At 41.6% G+C, this 21,596-nt stretch overlaps 1 protein-coding gene across 3 annotated transcripts in view; it reads right to left on the bottom strand.

Moving 5' to 3' along the window:
• Positions 1–21,596, bottom strand: part of ITK (IL2 inducible T cell kinase) — a gene marked incomplete at both ends in the record, with an annotated part of 70,210 nt that overhangs the window by 585 nt on the left and 48,029 nt on the right. For all 3 annotated transcript variants that reach the window (XM_082651667.1, XM_082651668.1, XM_082651669.1), the window contains 8 exons: positions 2,472–2,629; positions 12,437–12,555; positions 12,646–12,710; positions 13,627–13,843; positions 14,239–14,410; positions 16,026–16,100; positions 16,489–16,622; positions 17,666–17,748. In XM_082651667.1, coding sequence (XP_082507793.1) covers positions 2,472–2,629; positions 12,437–12,555; positions 12,646–12,710; positions 13,627–13,843; positions 14,239–14,410; positions 16,026–16,100; positions 16,489–16,622; positions 17,666–17,748 — 1,023 coding nt within the window. The remainder of the gene's footprint in view (positions 1–2,471; positions 2,630–12,436; positions 12,556–12,645; positions 12,711–13,626; positions 13,844–14,238; positions 14,411–16,025; positions 16,101–16,488; positions 16,623–17,665; positions 17,749–21,596) is intronic.

Below are 21,596 nucleotides of genomic sequence, written 5' to 3'. Positions count from 1 at the left end.
TATTGCTAAGATGTCATTTCTTTTCAACTTGATGTATGGATTCAACACAATCACAAGAATCCCAGCAAGTTATTTTGTAGATACTGACACACCAACTCTAAACTCCATATGGAAAGGCCAAAGACTCAGAATAGCCAACACAATACTGAAGAAGAACAAGTTTGGAGGACTGATACTTCCTGACTTCAAGACTTACTATAAAGCTATAGTAATCAAGAGAGCATGGTATTGGTGAAAGAATAGACAAATAGGTCAATGGAATAGAGTTGGGATCCCAGAAATAGACCCACACAAATGTAGTCAAATCTTTGACAGAGGAGCAAAGGCAATTCAATGGAGCAAAGGTAGTCTTTTCAACAAACGGTTCTAGAGCAATTGGACATCCACATGCAATACAATGACTCTAGACACAGGCCTGACACTCTTCACAAAAATTAACTCAAAATGGATCATAGAACTAAATGTAAAATGCAAAACTTATAAGACATCTAGAAGATAACATAGGAGAAAATCTGGGTGACCTTGGGTTTGGCAATGAGTTTTTAGATACAACACAAAAAGCACGATTCATAAAAGAAAAAAAATTGATGTTGAACTTTGTTAAAATTAACAACTTCTGCTCTGTAAAAGACTTCTGCTCTGTAAAAGGCACTGTTAAGTGAAAGAAAAGATAAGCCATAGGCTGGGAGAAAATGTTTTTAAAACACATATCTGATAAAGGACTTATATCCAAAATATGCAAAGACCTCTTAAAACTCAAAAGCAAGAAAACAAATAATCCTATTAAAAAATGGGCAAAGATCTAAGCAGTTACCTCATTTAAAAAGGTATACAAATGGAAAATACACATATGAAAAGATGCTCAACATCATATGTTAGGGATTTGCAAATTAAAATAACAATGAGATACCACTATATTCTTATTAAGATGGCTAAAATCAAAGCACTGACACCACCAAATGCTGGTGAGGATGTGGAGCAACAGGAACTCTCATTGCTGGTGGGAATGTGAAAATGGTAGCCATTTTGGAAGACAGTCTGGCAGTTTCTTACAAGGCTAAACATTTTCATATGCTAGTGTTATGAAACTATTCATTTCATATGATCCAGGAATGACACCACTAGATATTTACCCAATTGAGCTACAAATCTATGTTCATATAAAAACTTGCACACAAATGTTTATAGCAGCTTTATTCATAGCTGCCAAAAACTGGAAGCCACCAAGATGTCCTTCAGTAGGTGAATGGATAAAGAAACTATGGTATATCCATACAATGGAAATATTATTCAGTGATTTAAAAAAAAGTTAGCTTTCAAGCCATGAAGACATGGAGGAATCTTAAATGCATAGTTCTAAGTGGAAGAAGCCAATCTGAAAAGGCTACATACTGTATGATTCAACTATGTAACATTCTGGCAAAGGCAGAACTTGGACAATAAAAAGATCAATGGTTTCCAGGGATTTGGGAAGAAGAGGGGAAGGGATAAATAGGTGAAGCACAGTGCACTTAAAGGCAGTGACACTATTCTGTATGATACTATAATGGTAGATACATGATATACATTTGTCAAAACTCACAGAACTGTACAAAAAAAGCAGTGAACCTTAATGTAAAACATGGACTTTAGTTAATAATAATGTATCAGTGGTGGTAGAATAATTGTAACAAATGTACCACACTAATGCAAAATGTTATTTATAGGGCAGAACTCTCTGCACTCTTTGCTCAAATTTTCTATAAACCTAAAACTTCTAGACAAAGTCTATTAATTTAAAAAATTAATAAAAATTAAAAAAAGAAAAAAGTACTAAATGTCAGCTATCATATCATAATGATCCGAATTTGTGTTAATTCTCTATTCAGCAACTTTCAACTGTGGTTGAAATTTAAAATTTGCTAACTCACACAAGGACATCTCATGCTAATGTGGCTTAAGGCATACACTGCCACCCAAGGATAACTGAGATGTCTGGGAGGGTGCAGAGTAATTGGCTCCCATTCTGAATTGTTGTATGAATAAACATGAATTGTATGAATTTTGTATTTGTATGAACATGTTGTATGAATTTTAATTCAGTCATTTTAATAGTTTCACAGCACCAGTGAACTTCTGTTTACCAGTTTATAGAACTAACTTCATGTATATTTAATGGTTTTATGATGTTACAGATGCTTTTTTTCTCAAAAAATTGACATAGGCCTTCCCCACTCTTCCTTTCTGACAGTATGTTGATGGCTTGTGACATTATATTACAAATCAAATAACATTTAAGGTCCCTGCCAGCTCTTCTAGGGATGAGTAACTCCTTTAGTTAATAGATGCTCAACGTCACTTTCTTGCTAATCTATTTTGTCATCCCTACTGCCTCATACTCTGAGAGGGTTCCTTTCTTCAGGGATGGGGGCAGACCCTGCAATTGCAGATTATAATGAGGCGGGGCGGGGGGAACCACTTCCTTTACTGACCTCTTTCCAGCAATGATTCATGATCTGGTAGATATGTGAGGAGGCCAGTCGAGGCTTGTATAACCGAAATCCAGTGGTGATGTCTTCCACCACTTCTGAGTTGCTTCGGTTTTCATACGGGATTTTTCCTTCACTGAAGACTTCCCACATCAGCACACCTATGAGTGTGAATAGGTGAATCGAAATGGTGAGTCGAAACAGCTAGTGATAAAGTTCCTAAATAGCGAACAAACCAACTTACCTCTAGAAATCACAGACTCCTTGACATTAAGATTCAAGTCCCTACCTCCAGAAAGTACAATATCAAAAGCCACCTGAGGCTTATTAGGCCTGTGCTATTTCTTTTTTTTTTTTTTTAAACATCTTTATTGGAGCATAATTGCTTTACAATGGTATGTTAGTTTCAGCTTCACAACAAAATGAATCAGTTATATATATACATATGTTCCCATATCTCTTCCCGCTTGCGTCACCCTCCCTCCCACCCTCCCTATCCCACCCCTCCAGGCGGTCACACAGCACCGAGCTGATCTCCCTGTGCTATGCGGCTGCTTCCCACTAGCTATCTACCTTACGTTTGGTAGTGTATACATGTCCACGCCTCTTTATTGCTTTGTCACCGTTTACCCTTCCCCCTCCCCATAGCCTCAAGTCCATTCTCTAGTAAGTCTGTGTCTTTATTCCTGTTTCACCCCTAGGTTTTTCATGACATTTTTTTTTTCTTAAATTCCATGTATATGTGTTAGCATACGGTATTTGTCTCTCTCTTTCTGACTTACTTCACTCTGTATGACAGACTCTAGGTCTATCCACCTCATTACAAATAGCTCAATTTCGTCTCTTTTTATGGCTGAGTAATACTCCATTGTATATATGTGCCACATCTTCTTTATCCATTCATCCGATGATGGACACTTAGGTTGTTTCCATCTAGGGCTATTGTAAATAGAGCTGCAATGAACATTTTGGTACATGACTCTTTTTGAATTATGGTTTTCTCAGGGTATATGCCCAGTAGTGGGATTGCTGGGTCATATGGTAGTTCTATTTGTAGCTTTTTAAGGAACCTCCATACTGTTCTCCACAGTGGCTGTATCAATTTACATTCCCACCAACAGTGTAAGAGGGTTCCCTTTTCTCCACACCCTCTCCAGCATTTATTGTTTCTAGATTTTTTGATGATGGCCATTCTGACTGGTGTGAGATGATATCTCATTGTAGTTTTGATTTGCATTTCTCTAATGATTAGTGATGTTGAGCATTCTTTCATGTGTTTGTTGGCACTCTGTATATCTTCTTTGGAGAAATGTCTATTTAGGTCTTCTGCCCATTTTTGGATTGGGTTGTTTGTTCTTTTGTTATTAAGCTGCATGAGCTGCTTATAAATTTTGGAGATTAATCCTTTGTCAGTTGCTTCATTTGCAAATATTTTCTCCCATTCTGAGGGTTGTCTTTTGGTCTTCTTTATGGTTTCCTTTGCTGCGCAAAAGCTTTTAAGTTTCATTAGGTCCCATTTGTTTACTTTTGTTTTTATTTCCATTTCTCTAGGAGGTGGGTCAAAAAGGATCTTGCTGTGATTTATGTCATAGAGTGTTCTGCCTATGTTTTCCTCTAAGAGTTTGATAGTTTCTGGCCTTACATTTAGGTCTTTAATCCATTTTGAGCTTATTTTTGTGTATGGTGTTAGGGAGTGATCTAATCTCATACTTTTACATGTAGCTGTCCAGTTTTCCCAGCACCACTTATTGAAGAGGCTGTCCTTTCTCCACTGTACATTTCTGCCTCCTTTGTCAAAGATAAGGTGACCATATGTGCGTGGGTTTATCTCTGGGCTTTCTATCCTGTTCCATTGATCTATATTTCTGTTTTTGTGCCAGTACCATACTGTCTTGATTACTGTAGCTTTGTAGTATAGTCTGAAGTCAGGAAGCCTGATTCCTCCAGCTCCATTTTTCGTTCTCAAGATTGCTTTGGCTATTCGGGGTCTTTTGTGTTTCCATACAAATTGTGAGATTTTTTGTTCTAGTTCTGTGAAAAATGCCAGTGGTAGTTTCATAGGGATTGCATTGAATCTGTAGATTGCTTTGGGTAGTAGAGTCATTTTCACAATGTTGATTCTTCCAATCCAAGAACATGGTATATCTCTCCATCTATTTGTATCATTTTTAATTTCTTTCATCAGTGTCTTATAATTTTCTGCATACAGGTCTTTTGTCTCCTTAGGTAGGTTTATTCCTAGGTATTTTATTCTTTTTGTTGCAATGGTAAATGGGAGTGTTTTCTTGATTTCACTTTCAGATTTTTCATCCTTAGTGTATAGGAATGCCAGAGATTTCTGTGCATTAATTTTGTATCCTGCTACTTTACCAAATTCATTGATTAGCTCTAGTAGTTTTCTGGTAGCATCTTTAGGGTTCTGTAAGTATAGTATCATGTCATCTGCAAACAGTGACAGCTTTACTTCTTCTTTTCCGATTTGGATTCCTTTTATTTCCTTTTCTTCTCTGATTGCTCTGATTGCTCTGAAACTTCCAAAACTATGTTGAATAAGAGTGGTGAGAGTGGGCAACCTTGTCTTGTTCCTGATCTTAGTGGAAATGCTTTCAGTTTTTCACCATTGAGGACGATGTTGGCTGTGGGTTTGTCATATATAGCCTTTATTATGTTGAGGAAAGTTCCCTCTATGCCTACTTTCTGCAGGGTTTTTATCATAAATGGATGTTGAATTTTGTCAAAAGCTTTCTCTGCATCTATTGAGATGATCATATGGTTTTTCTCCTTCAATTTGTTAATATGGTGTATCACGTTGATTGATTTGCGTATATTGAAGAATCCTTGCATTCCTGGAATAAACCCCACTTGATCATGGTGTATGATCCTTTTAATGTGCTGTTGGATTCTGTTTGCTAGTATTTTGTTGAGGATCTTTGCATCTATGTTCATCAGTGATATTGGCCTGTAGTTTTCTTTCTTTGTGACATCCTTGTCTGGTTTTGGTATCAGGGTGATGGTGGCCTCGTAGAATGAGTTGGGGAGTGTTCCTCCCTCTGCTATATTTTGGAAGAGTCTGAGAAGGATAGGTGATAGCTCTTCTCTAAATGTTTGATAGAATTCGCCTGTGAAGCCATCTGGTCCTGGGCTTTTGCTTGTTGGAAGATTTTTAATCACAGTTTCAATTTCAGTGCTTGTGATTGGTCTGTTCATATTTTCTATTTCTTCCTGATTCAGTCTTGGCAGGTTGTGCCTTTCTAAGAATTTGTCCATTTCTTCCAGGTTGTCCATTTTATTGGCATAGAGTTGCTTGTAGTAATCTCTCATGATCTTTTGTATTTCTGCAGTGTCAGTCGTTACTTCTCCTTTTTCATTTCTAATTCTATTGATTTGAGTCTTCTCCCTTTTTTTCTTGATGAGTCTGGCTAATGGTTTATCAATTTTGTTTATCCTTTCAAAGAACCAGCTTTTAGTTTTATTGATCTTTGCTATCGTTTCCTTCATTTCTTTTTCATTTATTTCTGATCTGATTTTTATGATTTCTTTCCTCCTGCTAACTTTGGGGTTTTTTTGTTCTTCTTTCTCTAATTGCTTTAGGTGCAAGGTTAGGTTGTTTATTCGAGATGTTTCCTGTTTCTTAAGGTAAGATTGTATTGCTATAAACTTCCCTCTTAGAACTGCTTTTGCTGTATCCCATAGATTTTGAGTCGTCGTGTCTCCATTGTCATTTGTTTCTAGGTATTTTTTGATTTCCCCTTTGATTTCTTCAGTGATCACTTCGTTATTAAGTAGTGTATTGTTTAGCCTCCATGTGTTTGTATTTTTTACAGATCTTCTCCTGTGATTGATATCGAGTCTCATAGCGTTGTGGTCGGAAAAGATACTTGATACAATTTCAATTTTCTTAAATTTACCAAGGCTTGATTTGTGACCCAGGATATGATCTATCCTGGAGAATGTTCCATGAGCACTTGAGAAAAATGTGTATTCTGTTGTTTTTGGATGGAATGTCCTATAAATATCAATTAACTCCATCTCATTTAATGTATCATTTAAAGCTTGTGTTTCCTTATTTATTTTCATTTTGGATGATCTGTCCATTGGTGAAAGTGGGGTGTTAAAGTCCCCTACTATGAATGTGTTACTGTCGATTTCCCCTTTTATGGTTGTCAGTATTTGCCTTATGTATTGAGGTGCACCTATGTTGGGTGCATAAATATTTACAATCGTTATATCTTCTTCTTGGATCGATCCCTTGATCATTATGTAGTGTCCTTCTTTGTCTCTTCTAATAGTCTTTGTTTTAAAGTCTATTTTGTCTGATATGAGAATTGCTACTCCAGCTTTCTTTTGGTTTCCATTTGCATGAAATACGTTTTTCCATCCCCTTACTTTCAGTCTGTATGTGTCTCTAGGTCTGAAGTGGGTCTCTTGTAGACAGCAAATATATGGGTCTTGTTTTTGTATCCATTCAGCCAATCTGTGTCTTTTGGTGGGAGCATTTAGTCCATTTACATTTAAGGTAATTATCGATATGTGTGTTCCCATTCCCATTTTCTTAATTGTTTTGGGTTTGTTATTGTAGGTCTTTTCCTTCTTTTGTGTTTCTTGCCTAGAGAAGTTCCTTTAGCAGTTGTTGTAGAGCTGGTTTGGTGGTGCTGAACTCTCTCAGCTTTTGCTTGTCTCTAAAGGTTTTAATTTCTCCATCAAATCTGAATGAGATCCTTGCTGGGTAGAGTAATCTTGGTTGCAGCTTTTTCTCCTTCAACACTTTCAATATGTCCTGCCACTCCCTTCTGGCTTGCAGAGTTTCTGCTGAAAGATCAGCTGTTAACCTTATGGGGATTCCCTTGTGTGTTATTTGTTGTTTTTCCCTTGCTGCTTTTAATATGTTTTCTTTGTATTTAATTTTTGACAGTTTGATTAATATGTGTCTTGGTGTATTTCTCCTTGGATTTATCCTGTATGGGACTCTCTGTGCTTCCTGGACTTGATTAACTATTTCCTTTCCCATATTAGGGAAGTTTTCAACTATAATCTCTTCAAATATTTTCTCAGTCCCTTTCTTTTTCTCTTCTTCTTCTGGAACCCCTATAATTCGAATGTTGGTACGTTTAATGTTGTCCCAGAGGTCTCTGAGACTGTCCTCAGTTCTTTTCATTCTTTTTTCTTTATTCTGCTCTGCAGTAGTTATTTCCACTATTTTATCTTCCAGGTCACTTATCCGTTCTTCTGCCTCAGTTATTCTGCTATTGATCCCATCTAGAGTACTTTTAATTTCATTTATTGTGTTGTTCATCGTTGCTTGTTTCATCTTTAGTTCTTCTAGGTCCTTGTTAACTGATTCTTGCATTTTGTCCATTCTATTGTCCATTCTATCTCCAAGATTTCGGATCAACCTTACTATCATTATTCTGAGTTCTTTTTCAGGTAGACTGCCTATTTCCTCTTCATTTGTTAGGTCTGATGGGTTTTTATCTTGCTCCTTCATCTGCGGTGTGTTTTTCTGTCTTTTCATTTTGCTTATCTTACTGTGTTTGGGGTCTCCTTTTTTGCAGGCTGAAGGTTCGTAGTTCCTGTTGTTTTTTGTGTCTGTCCCCAGTGGCTAAGGTTGGTTCAGTGGGTTGTGTAGGCTTCCTGGTGGAGGGTACTAGTGCCTGTGTTCTGGTGGATGAGGCTAGATCTTGTCTTTCTGGTGGGCAGGTCCACGTCTGGTGGTGTGTTTTGGGATGTCTGTAGACTTATTATGATTTTGGGCCGCCTCTCTGCTAATGGGTGGGGTTGTGTTCCTGTCTTGCTAGTTGTTTGGCATAGGATGTCCAGCACTGTAGCTTGCTGGTCGTTGAGTGAAGCTGGGTGCTGGCGTTGAGATGGAGATCTCTCGGAAATTTTTGCTGTTTGATATTATGTGCAGCTGGGAGGTCTCTTGTGGATCAGTGTCCTGAAGTTGGCTCTCCCACCTCAGAGGCACAGCACTGACTCCTGGCTGCAGCACCAAGAGCCTTTCATCCACAGGGCTCCTTAATTTGGGATGATTGGTTGTCTATTCAGGTATTCCACAGATGCAGGGTATATCAAGTTGATTGTGGAGCTTTAATCCGCTGCTTCTGAGGCTGCTGGGAGAGATTTCCCTTTCTCTTCTTTGTTCTCACAGCTCCCAGGGGCTCAGCTTTGGATTTAGCCCCGCCTGTGCGTGTAGGTCGCCGGAGGGCGTCTGTTCTTTGCTCAGACAGGACGGGGTTAAAGGAGCCGCTGATTCGGAGGCTCTGGCTCACTCAGGCCCGGGGGTAGGGAGGGGCACGGAGTGTGGGGCGGGCCTGCAGCGGCAGAGGCCGGCGAGACGTTGCAGCCTGAGGCGCGCCTGTGCGTTCTCCCGGGGGAGTTGTCCCTGGATCCCGGGACCCTGGCAGTGGCGGGCTGCACAAGGCCTGTGCTATTTCTAAAGAGCGATTTCCCTACCTTTCTTTTTTTTTTTAATTTATTTTATTTATTTATAGCTGCATTGGGTCTTCATTGCTACGCGCGGGTTTTCTCTAGTTGCAGCAAGCGGGGGACCACTCTTCATTGCAGTGCACCGGCCCTCCACTGCAGTGGCTTCTCTTGTTGCAGAGCATGGGCTCCAGGTGCGTGGGCTCATTGTGGCTCACGGACTTAGTTGCTCCGTGGCATGTGGGATCCTCCTGGACCAGGGCTTGAACTCGCGTCCCCTGCATTGGCAGGCGGATTCTCAACCACTGCGCCACCAGGGAAGTCCCTTCCCTACCTTTCTAGTGGTGAAGAATGTTCAAGCTCAGCCCTTTGTTATATCTAACTCAAATGCTACTACTAAAAGTTGCAGGCGATGTAAACTCAAATGTCTACACATGATATAGATGAATGGAGTGGATGAGGTCTGCATAATAGGGACTAGGGAGGACTGTGAAAAACTGGAGGTCAAAAATTCTATCCCCAAAGGGGCAGCTGTGATTTAGCTCCAGCCAGCATAGGGCACATGGGAATGAGGGCTCTGAATTGCCACATTTTCTGATTTTTTAAAGATAAGTCATAAATTGGGAGTTTTAAAATATAAACTCAATTTTTTTTTTTTTTTTTTGCTGTACGCCGGCCTCTCACTGCCGTGGCCTCTCCCGTTGCAGAGTACAGGCTCCGGACGCGCAGGCTCAGCGGCCATGGCTCACGGGCCCAGCCGCTGTGCGGCATGTGGGATCTTCCTGGACCGGGGCACGAACCCGCGTCCCCTGCATCGGCAGGTGGACTCTCAATCACTGCGCCACCAGGGAAGCCCTAAACTCAATTTGATTTAAAAGAAATACTGTGTTAACCAAGCAAAAATCTTTAGGTTGTCCATTTTTGACCTCCGATTTAATCCCTTTTCCTTTTTTGCCCTCAGTAGAAATGTCACACCCAGCTTTATTATGTACTCATCTATTCATAGGTTGTCAGAGTGGGAACAGAGCTTGCAGATCACCTAATCCAGTGGTTTTCAAAGCATAGTCCAGAGATCCTGAGGGCAGAGTTTTCCAAAGTATGATCCCTAAAACATCTGAAGTTTTGAAAAATCAACTCAGAAATTTGTTCCAATGGCAGATCCTGGGCCCTAGCCCAGACAACTGGATTAGAATTTCTAAGCGATCCTCAGAAATGCCTCAGGAGTTTTGGAAATTCAGTAAATAAGACCAATTAGTACCCCAAGATGCCAGGATTTCCGGTGAGATTTCTTTGGAAAATGGGGGAAAGCTGGCTGGAAAACAATTGCTTTCATGCAAATCTTGTGATGCATTGAGGAACTGAGTAAGGCCCAAAGGGGTTAGTTGAACTTGTTTAAAATAGTGCAGTTCATACATATGGAATCTAAAAAAAGGCTCTGAAGAACCTAGGGGCAAGACAGGAATAAAGACGCAGACGTAGGGAATGGACTTGAGGTCACGGGGAAGGGGAAGGGGAAGGGGAAGCTGAGACGAAGTGAGAGAATGGCATTGACATATAAACACTACCAGATGTAAAACAGATAGTGGGAAGCAGCCACATAGCGCAGGGAGATCAGCTCATGCTTTGTGACCACCTAGAGGGGTGGGATAGGGAGGGTGGGATGGGAGACGCAAGAGGGAGGAGATATGGGGATATATGTATACGTATAGCTGATTCACTTTGTTATACAGCAGCAACTAACACAACAATGTAAAGCAATTATACTCCAATAAAGATGTTAAAAAAAATAGTGCAGTTAATTAGGGGAAAAACCTCAAAATGCGTGACAAAGCCCAGTGGCCTTGAGGCAGGCAAAAGCTCTCCTCCATCCAGGTTTCTGTTTCTCAGGTTTGCCACCCCAGTTTTCTCATCCCTCTATTCTGCTTCCATCGGTCAATCTCATCTTTAGACACTTCAGATGACATATCCTAGGAAGGGATGGACTTTAGCTCAACCCTCTAATTATAAGATGCAGCAGCAAAGTCCTAGGCTGACAACCTGTGGCAGAATAAACCCCATTCCGAGTCAGCAGGTGAATGCGACAAAGTGGCCCTGGCTGCAAATATCTCTTTATGGGACACCTGGCTGGGTGCAGCATGACCCGCCGTACCGATAGAGAGTGGCCACACATCAGCCAGACCCTTCCTAGTTATATGCACTGGGGAAAAGAGAAGGTGAGGTTGCTCAAGCGCAGTTTGTTTTCTTCTAAGTTCATTCTGTACCTTAAATTTGACTAACAAAGTCATAGTTAGGCCTGTTGAACAGGGTAACTACTTTAAGGAACCATTCAGAAGGACTCAAAATCAAAAATCACTTGGTTGTTGGAAATGGATATTCTAAAATGCTGGAGAAGATTAGTTAGTTCTCCTCGTAAGAGATTTAATTAGTCATCTTCTCCCTGGTTTCTACTACTAGTCAATATATTTGGCAAACTTTCCCTTCACATAGAATGACAGCATCAAACTCTAAACTATTCCTATCCGAAGTAGAATCCTTCTTACAATCCAAGTCAAAGAGGTTGTCCAGTATATTTTTCTGTATACATTAATATGCAAAAACTGTGGCTTAGAAAGACATGACACATCCAGCAAGAATATTTAGTACTTCTTGCCACACCGGCATCATTCATTTTGTCTTTTCATTCTTGCCCATTTGCACTTATAAGAAATTCTAATTCCTTACCATGGCCTGCCGTTTTCATTGCCTACTGTTCTCCCACTAAGTCAGTACCTCTTTTCTTTGGACACACCAAGCTTTGGCACTTGCCGCTTCCTTTGTTAGAGACACTGTTCCCTGGACCTTCAAATGGAGACAGCTCCGTCTCATCATTCAGCTCTCTGCTCAACAGTCACCTCCTCAGAGAGGCCTTCCCGGACCCTGCTATTTAAAACAGACCCTCCCTCCCTTCCAGTTACTCTCTTTCCCATTACTCTTTTGTTTTATTCATAGCACTTACCGCTACCTGACTTTATCTTATACACATATTTGTTAGCTTGTTTGCATGATTGCTACTGTCTCCCCTTACAACTTGGCTCCAAGAGAATAGGAGCCTTTTCTGTCCTATGTACCACTGCTTTGTGAGCACCTAAATTAGCTCCTAGCATGTAGTAGATGCTCAATAAATCGTTGTTGAATGAAGGGGTAAAATACTTTATTGAGAGTTAAATGTGGGAATAAATGTGAGAATAAATATAATGTTGGGAAAAAACATGATCCTTGCTCTCAAGGGCTCATATGCTAATCTCCTGACTCCAGCTTTTGATGTCACAGCAGCTATCACCAGCATCCTGTTTTCGCTTTTATTTTTGCCCCTATTTCAAAAATGTCCAAGACTAGATGCAATAATGAGGGCCCCTTCATTCCTTTCAGAGCTGTTTGTACAGACTCTCAGTGGGACGCCCTCACCATCCAGTGTTCAGGGCAAGTAAGGCTGCCTGAATTTGACAAATAAAACAGTTGGCCCACAGTCCCAGGTCATGTGGGAGTGGGGCCAGAATGACACTTACCAAATGACCACACATCCGACTTGCTGCTATAGCGACTGAAAGAGAAGACTTCCGGGGACGCCCACTTCACCGGGAATTTGGTGCCTGAGGAACTGGTGTACTGGTCATCAAGGACGAACCTGGGGAGAGAGTGGAGAGAGATCGTCTGAGTGTCCTGGTGGCCTGCATCCCATTCCTGAGACTTTGCCGGCACCACAGGTCCGTATTACCTTGTCATCCCAAAGTCGGACACCTTGATGACTTGGTTTTCTCCAACCAGACAATTCCGGGCAGCCTGGAGCAGAGACAGGCAAACGAAAGGGAAAGGAAAACTTGGTGGGTAATCAGTAATTAAGGAGTCTCCTATAATCACAGTCCTTTGCTTTTCCACGTGCTGCTGTGCAGAAGCAATGAGGAGCTTCACAAATGCTAGTTAAGCTTCACTAGTGCCTGATGGAAAGTTGTATGTTAAAATCCTTTATCAGGATGAGTAAATCTGGTCTTTCATCTTCATTCCTGGGATCCTAATCAGAAGAAAAATCCATGGTGTTGTGTAACCAACTGTAAACTCCAGTGCAACCTGATGTTAACCTCAGGAATGATATGAAGAAGCTGTTGCCCATTTGACTAAAATAAGAATGTGTTGAAGTTGCGAATTCTCTTAAAACTATCCCTCAGTAGGGATGGTACATGGTCCCTAATTCGATTGGAAGAGCCCTTACCAAGAAAAGACCCATGAGTCTCAAATTTTAATGTGCCTGCAAATCCCATGGGGGGACATGTTAAAATGAATATTCCCAAACCTCAACCCCCAGAAATTCTGAGGATGGTTCTAGGATCACCCCAATGTGATCCTGGTAGATCCTTGGATAACATTTTGAGAAACATGTGCTTGTCAATTTCTTTCATTTTACCAAGAGGAAAAGGAGGCACAGAGAGGTTAAAAAGGAGAGGCTGTTAGCTTTATTTAGAAAGAATGTAAACTCCAACTCAGAGGGTGAAAGTCAGAGGTGGGGCTGGAAATAGAGCCCAGATCTGAGTCCCATGAGGACATCCCACAGTGGGTGGAGGAAGGAAGAAGTTGAGAGGGGAAGGAAGAGGGCTTATGCCTTGTTATTGATTCATGCATTCCCAGCCTTCGTAGCTCTACATTTCAGTGGGACATGTGCCTTCACCCTGGACCTGTAGGGGTTTGCCCTACGCCCTCTTACCAGGTCTCTGTGGATGACACACGCCTCTTCCAGGTAGGCCATGCCCTCACACACGTCCAGGCACATGCCCAGCAGGGTCTCGGCAGCAAAGAGCCCCCGCTGGCTGCGCAGGTAATCTGACAGGCAGCCGTGTTCCATGAACTCAAACACCAGGCAGATGGGGGCTTGCTCCAGGCACACTCCATAGAGCTGGACCAGCTTGGGGTGAGAGAGTTTCCTGGAGAAAAATGGCAAGGGGTGAGATGGTCTAAGTTTAGTCTCCCCAAAATACACTCCCTCCCCCAAACAAAAATGTCTCATTGAACTGAGACCTGAAGAATGCAGGGACTCAGCTGGTGTACGCGAGAATGAACGAAGGCCAGTGTGGTTGGCGTGTCATGGAACCAGAGGAAAGATGGGCAGGAGATGAGATTGGGGAGCGGGCAGGGCCAGACCATGGTGGGCCTTTTAGACCACAGTGAGGAGCTTGGAGTTATTCTCCATACCATGGGAAGCCATTGCTGGACTTGAGCAGGGAGGTGGCACAAGATGGCATCAGAATGGTATTCAAAGAGCACAGCACAGAACATCCTTCCCAAGGTATCTCTGCATACTCTTGTCTTGGCCACTCACATCATGACTTCAGCCTCCTCGACGAAGTCCTCTTCCGACATAGCTCCTTCCTGAATGGTTTTGATGGCCACCTTGTCCCTGTTGAGCCAGTAGCCAAGATGCACCAACCCAAACTGCCCGCTGCCAATCTCCTGCACAAAAGTGAGCTCTGAGGGATCAATCACCCATTTCCCTGGAAGAGAAAGAGTTTTCCAGAGTTGGCAAGCAGTAGATATGAAGTATAGGACTCCCAGGAGACTATATAGCCCTATACAGAATGTTAGCCTATTGTTAATATAACTCAAAGATGGCAAATGGTATAAGCCTGTATACTTAGAACTATAGATAGATAAAAGTATCTTTTTTCCCAAATAATAACATAGAATATGTATTGAAAGCCATGAAAAATGTGCATGGGGACGATTACATGGAAAGAGAAAGGAGGATGGCATTAGTTGAGATATTAAAGAAAGTCAATGACAGGGTTCTAAGGCCCCAACCATTTCCTATACCTGATTGAAAAATGTTTATTGTCATTTTTCACATAGAGCAAGTTTTATTTGAACGGGTCATTCATTCGTTCATTCATCCATCAAGAGCATCCATTATGTACATAGCACTTGCTAGGCCTTAGCAGGGGTTAGGGGTAAGGTGGTGGATTCCAAGAGGACTGGTACAGAGGTGCAAGCCAGCACACAGTCTCGCATATAGGTAGGCTTTCAATAAATGCTCAAAAAAAGAATAAAAGGGATCCAAGTCTCAATTTTCACACTGGCAAAAATGAGTGGGTTCATAAAATACTCTCTGGGCTTCCATCCAGCATGGGCACATGCAGATTCCACAGGCATTAGAATTATCTTATTTTTATAAGGAGGCTGAGGGGCATTAACCTTTCCTGATGCTTGGTCTAGTACCATAAACAGTTCAGTTTCTATCTCTTTGAGGCACAGACTCAACAGAAAACAGTACCGAGCACCTACTGTGTGCAGATATGGTGCTGGTTAGGGATGGAGAGCCCACACACTGTTTCTTTAACCCCTGTGTCAAAATCACCTAGGGCACTTGTTGAAAAGGCAACCCCAGGACCCCACTGTCTGGGACTGTGTTTTGGTAAATGTTGGGTCGGGGCTGGAAGTCAACACTTTTCTTAAGCATCCTATATAACTCTGATGCACAGTGAAGCTTGAGAACCACCAATCTAGAAGATATAAAATGAAAGGTACACCAGCCTTCTCGACCAGCACAGTTTGGACCAGGGGATGCAGGCAGAAAATCACAAGTGGGTGAAACGGTTCCATAGGACAAGAAGGAATAGTAGGGCCTATGGCCCTAGAGATGCATGCCCTGCCTAAAAGCATTCAAAAAAATTTAACACAGTGCTATGCAGACAGACATTTCTGAATGCTGCTAGCTTACAGCACTTGCAATGGACCCATACCTAACAAACTAGATGATACAGAAGTTCTAGAAAATATGCAAGAACACAGTACTATAGCACTGGTTCCTAATATTTTTTTCTAATAGCATTTAGCAGAGTGCTCTGTACAAAGTAGGTGCTCAGTAAACACTTCATTGGTGAACTGTCATCTAAAACCAATAGACATTGATTCGACCTAGATAAATGTGCATACATATAGATGTAATCTTACACACATTGTAAATGTTCATTTGTGCACACCATCTCCAGAGATACAGTGTACCTGTTTAATGATCATTTTACGTCCGGGGAAGTCCATTCAGAATTTACCCCAGACCTCTAGGGATGTGAGTTAGTGCAAATGAATAACATTCCCAAATGCACTGCTTACCGTATCTCAGCCCTGCCGTGACCGGGGCTTTCTGCCTCCAGGAACTAACTGGATACCGGAGTCTAGTGACTAGGCCTGTGTTGATTACAAAGTGAAAGGCAGTCATTAGAGTTTTACCATAGCAACCATCCAAGTCAAATCACCAGGAAAAAATATAATCCAATGCAAAAGCTATTTTTATTCTGGAAAACAAATTCCAAAGCCCAATCACTGATATTACATCTTCCCTGAGAAGAGGTATAATGTCACAGGTGGGCAGGTGGTGAAATCGCATGATTCCAGCAGCAGAATTTGCTAATGAAGAATATGTAATATAATCAAATATTTGGCATACTTTTCTATTTGTATAGTTATTACTTATAGTCAGTTTGTCTGAGATGAAGAAACCCAGCTGGGTGTTTGTCACTTTTCTCCAAGTTCCCCTGTGAGGCTTCCCCCTCTGGCCTTGTCCCTTAGAACTCACCTCCTCCATTGTGTTGGTGATAATTGACGAGGAGAGGGATGGAATCAAACACGTACTTTTCAGCCACGTAATATCGCTTGGGGTTGTCATTTGTTTCTTTGATGTGATAGTGCTTTATACAGGGGTTGTTCTCACTTAAACAAATTAAACATAAATGCAGTGGTTATTAAAAGGCAATGTTTAGAGACAGAAATGTCTACTGGTAGCAGATTCCTATTAGCTTTGTTTTTTGCCCTCTCACATGGATGGCAGATACATTTCAACTTGTGTATCAGTCTTGACAGGCTGGCCTTGGGTGCTGTATTAAGAAGGACTCTGAGGCTGCATCTGGACTCAGGATTGGTGCCATGATGGATTGGTGATGTTTCTTCCAAAACCTCAAAATGGACAGTCGTCTTGTATGTGCTACATGTTTGCCTTCCCTGCTGTGTGGATTTAACTAATCTTCAGCATATGTTAAGGAAGCATCTTGGCCCCTTCGTACTTATTTGGCTTTGTATAGCAGAGTTAACATAGCAGCCCTGACTGCTATCCTTAGAAAGGGCTGCTTGCAAGATTGGGCCTTGGCTGGCTTCTGAGAACTTAGATTTCAGGAGGGCTCTCGCCATTCTCTAACTGATAAGGATGGCTCCCTACACCTAAATTGTTTGTATAAACAATGTGGCTTATGCTCAATGCTTGCTTTTCTCCTGGGAGTCTGGAATTTTGCTCTGTGCTAGGCAGAGGGTACCCAGGTGACCAGCCCCCAGTGAAAGGATCTGTAAGGTTCTGGCATGTAGTAAGGACTCAGTAAATGGTGGATAGTTTTATTAGCAGAGCCAGAACTAGAATTCATATTTTCTCGCTTGCAGTCAAACGTATCTTTTCTGTTATTCTTTGGATTAAATTATAAATGCATCAAATACAGGACCAGGTATTTATTTCTTTAGGGCTTTGCAATCAGGGATGCCAACTGGGAAGTCAACCTGGCATCCGGCCCTAGCTCTGTCACTTTCTAGGTAAGTGACTTCAGTTATGTTTTTAATCTCCCTAGCCTTGGTTTTCTCAGAGGGATCAGGAAAACACAGTATTTTTAGAGACTCCTCTACCTCTTGCACTGTCTGACATTCCTGTGTGTGGGTCATCACTCACCCACCTCAGGACTGTCTCTCCCCACTTTGCTGAGTTAGCACCATACCTTACGATGGCCTTGGTGAAAACAGACACAGTGTATGTCCCTGGAGTCCTGGAATCTCGTACCATGAAGGCTCCTTCTTTGCCCTGGAAGGGTTAGAAAGAATGGAAAATCAGCGATCCCAGGAAACCAGGCTCATGCATCCAGCTTCACTTTCTTGCCTGTGAAAGGAGGAAATACTGTAGGCCAGCTTGGCACAGAGCAGCCTTTCAGCTATAAAGGCTACTGTTTCATTCATTCATTCCAGAGACATTTCTTGAGCTCCTACCGTGGTTCCAAGACTATTCTAGTGATGACATAAACAGTAAACGGAGGCAAACAGACACAAGCTCTGCCCTCTTGGAGCTCATTACAGATATTGCCCAGCCCTCACCACAACATTGCAGTCTAGATGTTATTATCTTCAATTTCCTGATGAGGATACTGAGTGCTGCAGAGCTGAAGTGACTCTCTCACGACCTACGAATATAGGTGGCAGACCTGGGATTTGAACCTTGAATGTGGCAGGTGAGCAAAACCTTTGCTCATTCTACTAGTCCGTGGTACCTCCATTCAACAAACGTTAGAAGCCATTTCTCTGTTCCCCACAAGGGCACAAAACTTCTGTCTTGGAAGCTTCATCAGTTTCTTAATGGGAATATATTTTGTAGGCCCTTTCTCAAGTGCTGATTTTGCTGCAGGGCAAAAGGAGAAAGAAAACGAAGCTGCTGGTTGCTTGAGGGAAGTGGAGAGAAGGGGAAGGCCCCCACATATACCCTTCACCCCACTGACAATTTTGCCAGTGCTGATGAAATAAGTACTAACAAACAGGGAGACCAGTTTTTTCAGTCCTGGTAGGAACTTGAAAGTCTTAACACTGTTTTTTGAGTACTTTGTGTCTAAGGCTCTGTTCCTACCCACCTGTCAATCTGTGCTGGTGATATTTGCAAAATCTGTTGCTATGGTTTGCTTAACTTAGACACACTAAGGGCCATAAGTGAAAGCCAGAGAGAGAGGAACCTCGTGTGGTGGGCATACACTTGTTGTATATGGAGCAAAATATACACAGTTTAGAAGCTCTTCCACCCCCTAATCCCAAAGGTGGGTCCTCTACACATACAAATAATACACAGATGGCCATGCTAATTGTTTGCATCCTAGAATTTCAGGGTTAGAAAAGACCTTTTAGAAGAACCTAGAAAGGTTCTCTAGCCCAGGGTTATCCCAACCTCAGTACTATAGACGATTGGGGGGGCAGTAATTCTTTGTCATGGGGGCTGCCCTGTCATCATAGGATGTTTAGCAGCATCCCTGGCCTCTATCAACTGGCTGCCAGACATTGTCACATGTTCCCTGGGGGACAAAATCACCCCTGGTTGGGAACCACTGATCTGGCCTAACTCCCTAAACCCCTGTGCCCCAAACTGCTGGTAATCACAATCACTTGAAGAATCTAAAGCACAGAACAAGACAAAACAAAACGACGACTACGAGCAGTTTACCATGCTCCCCCCCCTCCCACTGCCTCCCCATACCTACACACTTGGAATCTCCAGGACTGAGGCCCTGGGACCTGAACTTTTAAAAGGCTTATGGACATCCAGATTTGGTCTCCACTGACTCAACTGAAAATGCATTTCTTATTTATAACAGTCCTGAAGAGTAGTCCCTGTCGTCTGAAAGAGCACTAATAGTTAGAAAGTTCATCCTCATGTAGACACGTAACCTGCTTCCTCTGACTTGGCCCTAAACCCGCAGAGGGGAATTTGGGGGGGACGGTTGGCCCTTACATCATTGTGCATTCTTGCCAAACTTAGAGGTTACCACAACAACTTTGTGAGACTCCCCAAACTCTTCTTCTCCCTGCTGGGAGATTCAAGAGTCTATTTTGAAATTTGAGGGAAGCAGAGGGTAGGGGAGTTGGATGAAGGTGGTCAAAAGGTCCACATTTCCAGTTATAAGATATATTCTGGGGATGTAATGTACAGCATGGTGACTACAGTTAACAGTACCATATTGTACATTTGAAAGTTGCTCAGAGTAGATCTTAAGAGTTCTCATCACAAGAAAAAAAATTGTAACTATGTATAGAGATGGATGTTAACTAAAATTGTATTAATCATTTTACAATATATACATAAATCAAATCATTATGTGGCACACCTTCAAATGATACAATGTTATGGGTCAAGTATGTCTCACTAAAACTGGAAAAAGAAAGGAAGAAATTCGAAGCTGAGACCTGAATCTTCAGGTCTCTGTTGTCCACCCTTGACCTTCCTTTCTCAAGGTCGTGAGCTAGGGCTGCCCTAGCTGTTGCCTGAAAGCGGGGAAAGAATTGAGGAAAATACAGAAAGCTGTTACATTTCTTTTTCTAAGATGTCATAGTACTCTAGGACAGTCCTAGTATTCTGTCTTTGTACACACAGAATTTACTTTAATGATTTTGTATTTCATGATTTTTTTGAAATTTAAGAAAACGAGTTGTCAATCTTTCTGGACCAATAGTACAACCTTATGCCCATAGTTAGCCTCCCACATTCTCTACAGTGTGCTCTGTTCATGACCTTGGACATGGTGAGGACAACAGAGAACTAACCAGATTCTTATTTTCGTCTTCTCAGATATGAATGTAAACGGTTTATCCAGTGCAATAGTAAACACCCTTCTAACTTTTGCATGCAAATCGGCCTTTTAAAAAACTTGATTTTCCAAAAATTAGATTTTCCCCCCTTTGGGGTCAGTAGTTTATTCAGTTTCTGAAGTAAAGGTGATCTATGTGACACCAAAAACTCCCAGATTAGTTCATTAGATTTTAAAATAGCTTTTGAAGCCTAATTTAGAAAACTTGAAATTCTCCTCTTTTAAGTGTACAAATCAGTGATTTTTATCAAAACCACAGAGTTGTATAACCATCACCAGAATATAATTTTAGAATATTTCATCACTCCCAAAAGACACCTCAGTACCATTTGCACCCCTGCCACACTAATATGACTTCTCTATAGATTTGCCAATTCTAGAAATTTCATGTAAATGAAATCATATAATATGTGGTCTCTTATGACTGGATTCTTCCTCTTAGCATATTGTTTACAAGGTTCATCAAGTTGTAGCATGTATCAGTACTTCATTCCTTTTTATGGCTGCATAATATTCCGTTGTATGGATTACACCACATTTTGTTTATCTATTCATCAATTGCTGGCCATTGGGGTTGTTTCAACCTTTGGCTGTTGTGAATAATGAATTTGTGTCTGGCTTCTTCTACTCAACATCATGTTTGTGATATTCATCCATGTATTACATGTACCATCACTTGTCTTCAAAATTCCTCCCCTTTTGCCAAATATCGAAGCTTTTGCTCTTGCCTCACTGAAATGTGATGGGTTAAGTTCAAGACAGGAAGAAACTAAACTTTAGTCGAGGCAGATATTATCTACATATGTAACTTATTCTAAAGGGAAGAAACATAGACCAAAAAGACCCCAAGTTTATCCACTATCTGTGAAGAAGGGAGTGGTAATGTCTCTTTTATTTAATCAAGAATGTTTTGTTGTTTTATTCTTTCAAAGAAACCATTATTATTATTTTTTAATTTGTGATTAGAGAGGGGCCCAACTGTTAACAAGAGTAAACTGATCCAAAGACATCAGACAAAGTAGAGGTAAAGTTTTCAGTCAGCTCTGCCGAGGACGGGAGGCTGGCAGAGCTCTTCCTCCATTGTAGTTGCTCTAGGTGGCATTCAGTGCTGGTGACAGGAAACTCTGGTTTAGGGCTGAGGCAGCGCAGGGTTCTGAGGAAAAGGAGGCATCCGGCATGTGCCTTATCACCTACTTCCTGCAAGGGGCTCAGAGGAAGTCACAAACACCAAGAACGGTGGAGTCTAAAGGGTCTCTGCTCCTGTCATCTCCATGCATAGGGGCACTGATCTGTGCAACGCAGCCAGGGTAGG

This window comes from Grampus griseus, assembly GCF_964374135.1.
Source record: "Grampus griseus genome assembly, chromosome: 3".
Taxonomy (NCBI): Eukaryota; Metazoa; Chordata; class Mammalia; order Artiodactyla; family Delphinidae; genus Grampus; species Grampus griseus.
Note: the sequence above shows the minus strand (reverse complement) of the source record. Positions and strands in the feature narration are given on the sequence as shown.